Below are 2,799 nucleotides of genomic sequence, written 5' to 3'. Positions count from 1 at the left end.
GCAGGGCGGCTGGAGGGACACTCAGCCCTGGGGCACGGGGAAGGAGGGACATATGCAGGAATTTATTGGCTCCAACCTCTGGAAGGTCTTTCCACCTGAACCGTGTGGATCAGAGGCAGTGGGCAGCAGATCAGGCTAAGCCTCGATCTCACCCACTCTCTCTCTCCAAACCTGTTTTCCCAGGACATTTCCAGCCCTTCAGGATCGGCAGGACTCGTCCCCAGCCCTGCCCAGCAGCCCCCCTCTCTCCCTGGCTCCAGGAGTCCTTCCCTCCTGCCTGACCAAACCGGAGTTCCTCCTGTTCCCTGCCCACACAGTCAGCACTAAGGGAATGAATGCATGGCCTGGGGGCTGCTCCAGCTCCCAGCCATCCCTCTTGGTTAGAAACTTCCCTGCATGCAGGAGGCCCTCTGGCAGTCACGCTCCCACCACCAGAGATTGTCACTGCTGGAACCAAAGCCTCATCACAGCGGCTCCAGCGAGCCCCAGGAGCCCTGCTTGACTCCCCACGTCCCCCAACTCGCACAGTCAGACCACGTTTCCATACCAGTTCGACCTCAGGTTTCCCGTATCAGGGACTCAGATGTCTCGTTCCACACAGCCATTTATTCACAGTGCGGGGACAGAAACAGCTCGAGCTGGTGCCTCGAACACCTGGGGCTTTTGTACTTTCACAGCCCAAACCTATGAAGTCTCAGCTCTCCCTCCTGAGTCTCCAGTTCCCGCCCTGCCTCTGTGTCTGATTCCCTCACTGTGCCACAGGTACCCATGCCTTGAGGTCCTGCCACCCAAGGCACAACCTGCAGCTCCCACTGCAGCTGCACCGTGAGCTCCCTTCCCAAGTGTATTCCTCAACATCTGTGCTTTCCAGCTGCAACTGCACACACTTGCCCTCCTGGGACTGCATCCTTGAGCTGATGGAGCTCCCTTAGCACTGCCTGAGGTGCAGATGTGTGTGAACACATGGCCCTTGTGGCTGAGTGCTCACCGCGGGACAGGGAATTTGGGCGCAGCTGGTGCTGCTCCTCCACTCGTTGAACAGAAGAGCTGCAGCTGGAGCATGTGCCAGAAACTGCTTCGGAAGGAGAGGAACACCATGCCTGGCTGTGCCCCTCGCTGTTTCCCTCGACACCCGTGGTGATCATTGCACGTCCAACAGAGACAGGCTGTGCCTGTCTCTGGCCTTTGCTCAACGAGCAGGAGCTCTGCAGGGGGAAAGCTGCCCCCATGAACCAGAGGGGCTGGAGGAACAGGCACTGGAGACCTCCCCAAATCCAGCCAAAAAGGGGTGGGAAGCGAGAGCAGCAGAAACGAGGGCAGGGGAGATGGGAAAGGCAGCAGAGAGGTATCCGGGCTGAGGGGGAGCCTGAGTGAAGGGGAGGACGGGGATTTCCCTCAGCCTGTGTTTCTCTTCTGTTTCTCAAGATGGGAATCAGGAATTGGATGATGACAGGGATGGGCCAAATATCCAGTTTGGTGCAATTGCCTGAGTTGCAGCTGTTTGGCCATGACAGGGAAGAAGGTCTAAAAGGGGAGAAAAGGAAAAGCAAAGCCCAAACCAGGCATCTTTGGCCTGGCAGTTCCTCCTTTGGTGAGGACTCCCAGACTGACAGAACAGCGAGGGGGAAGGGGCCTGGGCACATGAGCTCTCCCAGCCAGGTCACACATAATGGGAGGCCCACAGAGGCCTCCAGGGGGTCCCCACCCACAGGTTTGGTGGACACTTTCTGTGTGGTGGGATGTCATCACAATGGTGTGACAATGCAGTGATGTGACATCACTATGATGTCACAATGCCCCATGGGCAAATTAAGCCACTCACTGGGACATCAGTTATTGTGCCTCTGGAGCACAAATTGTTAGTGCAGGATCACAGCACCAGGAGAGCTCTTGGAAGGGGCTGTGGAGCACTGCGCAGCACCACAGGAGCTCTTGGAAGGAATTGTGGAGCACCATCTCATTGCTGGTGTCCTGCCAAAAGGCAGAGGCACTACTGGGTGTATTGTGATATAGTGGGATACAGGGGGATAAAGGATGTAACAAAGGGACACTGCGGGGGGGGGGCAGCACCAGCTCCAAATAAGATTTTGAAAAGCTGCCACAAACCCACCCCCATCCCGGGGTGGGAAGGAGATCTGTGCTGCTGCAGGCACCCTCCCCACAGTTATCCCAACAGCCCATCCCTCTGGCAGGTCTGCCTGGGTGTCTGTGTGTTCCCAGCTCAGCCCCAGAATATCCCCTGGGAAAAAGGGATACCACTGAAATGGATTCTGACCTGCTGAGCCTTCCAGTTGGGGTCAAGATTCCTGTGAAGCCCGGATCCAAGCCTGTCTTCTGCAGGGGAAAGCTGGGGGAAAAGGTAAAGCAACGCCTCAGGTCGAGGAGTTCCTATGACTGCCTGCTCTACAGCAGGAGCTGCAGCCCTTCAGTTGGACAGGGCTGGGCAGTGCAGGGAAGCTCCAAGCTCCCTGGAATGCAGAGAGAAAGGATTTGCCAGTTCTCTGCACCAGTTTGTGGCACCTTTTCACAAGCACCAAGCGGCACCTCTTTGCTTCTCTCTTCTGCTTCCTTTGTACTCTCTCTTACAGCTTCACCAACCATTTCCTTATTTCACCCTGGACGACCCCTACAACCACCACCTCACTATACAGTACAACTGCCTGCACGACCCCCACCTGAGGGGCTACCATAAACGTAAGGATGTCCTGAAGTTGCTGAGGAGACGGGGCTTTGTCACCACTGATAACAAGGTCAGTTTGGATGTTGGGCTGATCAAGGACAGCCCTCTCCAAGCGGGTT

At 56.5% G+C, this 2,799-nt stretch overlaps 1 protein-coding gene across 3 annotated transcripts in view; it reads left to right on the top strand.

The window, feature by feature from the left end:
- The first annotated feature begins 2,135 nt into the window (after window positions 1-2,135).
- The window catches only part of LOC114070958, a 12,653-nt gene continuing 11,989 nt past the window's right edge, over window positions 2,136-2,799 (top strand). The window contains exons 1-2 of one of the 3 annotated variants that reach the window (XM_027908589.1): window positions 2,138-2,359; window positions 2,589-2,750. In XM_027908589.1, the coding sequence (XP_027764390.1) occupies window positions 2,264-2,359; window positions 2,589-2,750 (258 nt within the window). In that variant the 5' untranslated portion in view covers window positions 2,138-2,263. Of the gene's footprint in view, window positions 2,360-2,588; window positions 2,751-2,799 lie in introns of all 3 variants that reach the window. The other 2 variants (XM_027908591.1, XM_027908590.1) reach the window with 2 other exon arrangements.

The sequence above is a fragment of the Empidonax traillii genome, unplaced genomic scaffold (assembly GCF_003031625.1).
Source record: "Empidonax traillii isolate 1590-97213 ecotype Southwest subspecies unplaced genomic scaffold, ASM303162v1 scaffold1763:size117533, whole genome shotgun sequence".
NCBI lineage: Eukaryota > Metazoa > Chordata > Aves > Passeriformes > Tyrannidae > Empidonax > Empidonax traillii.
The sequence above is the reverse complement of the archived record's forward strand: the minus strand, read 5'-3'. Positions and strand labels throughout refer to the sequence as shown.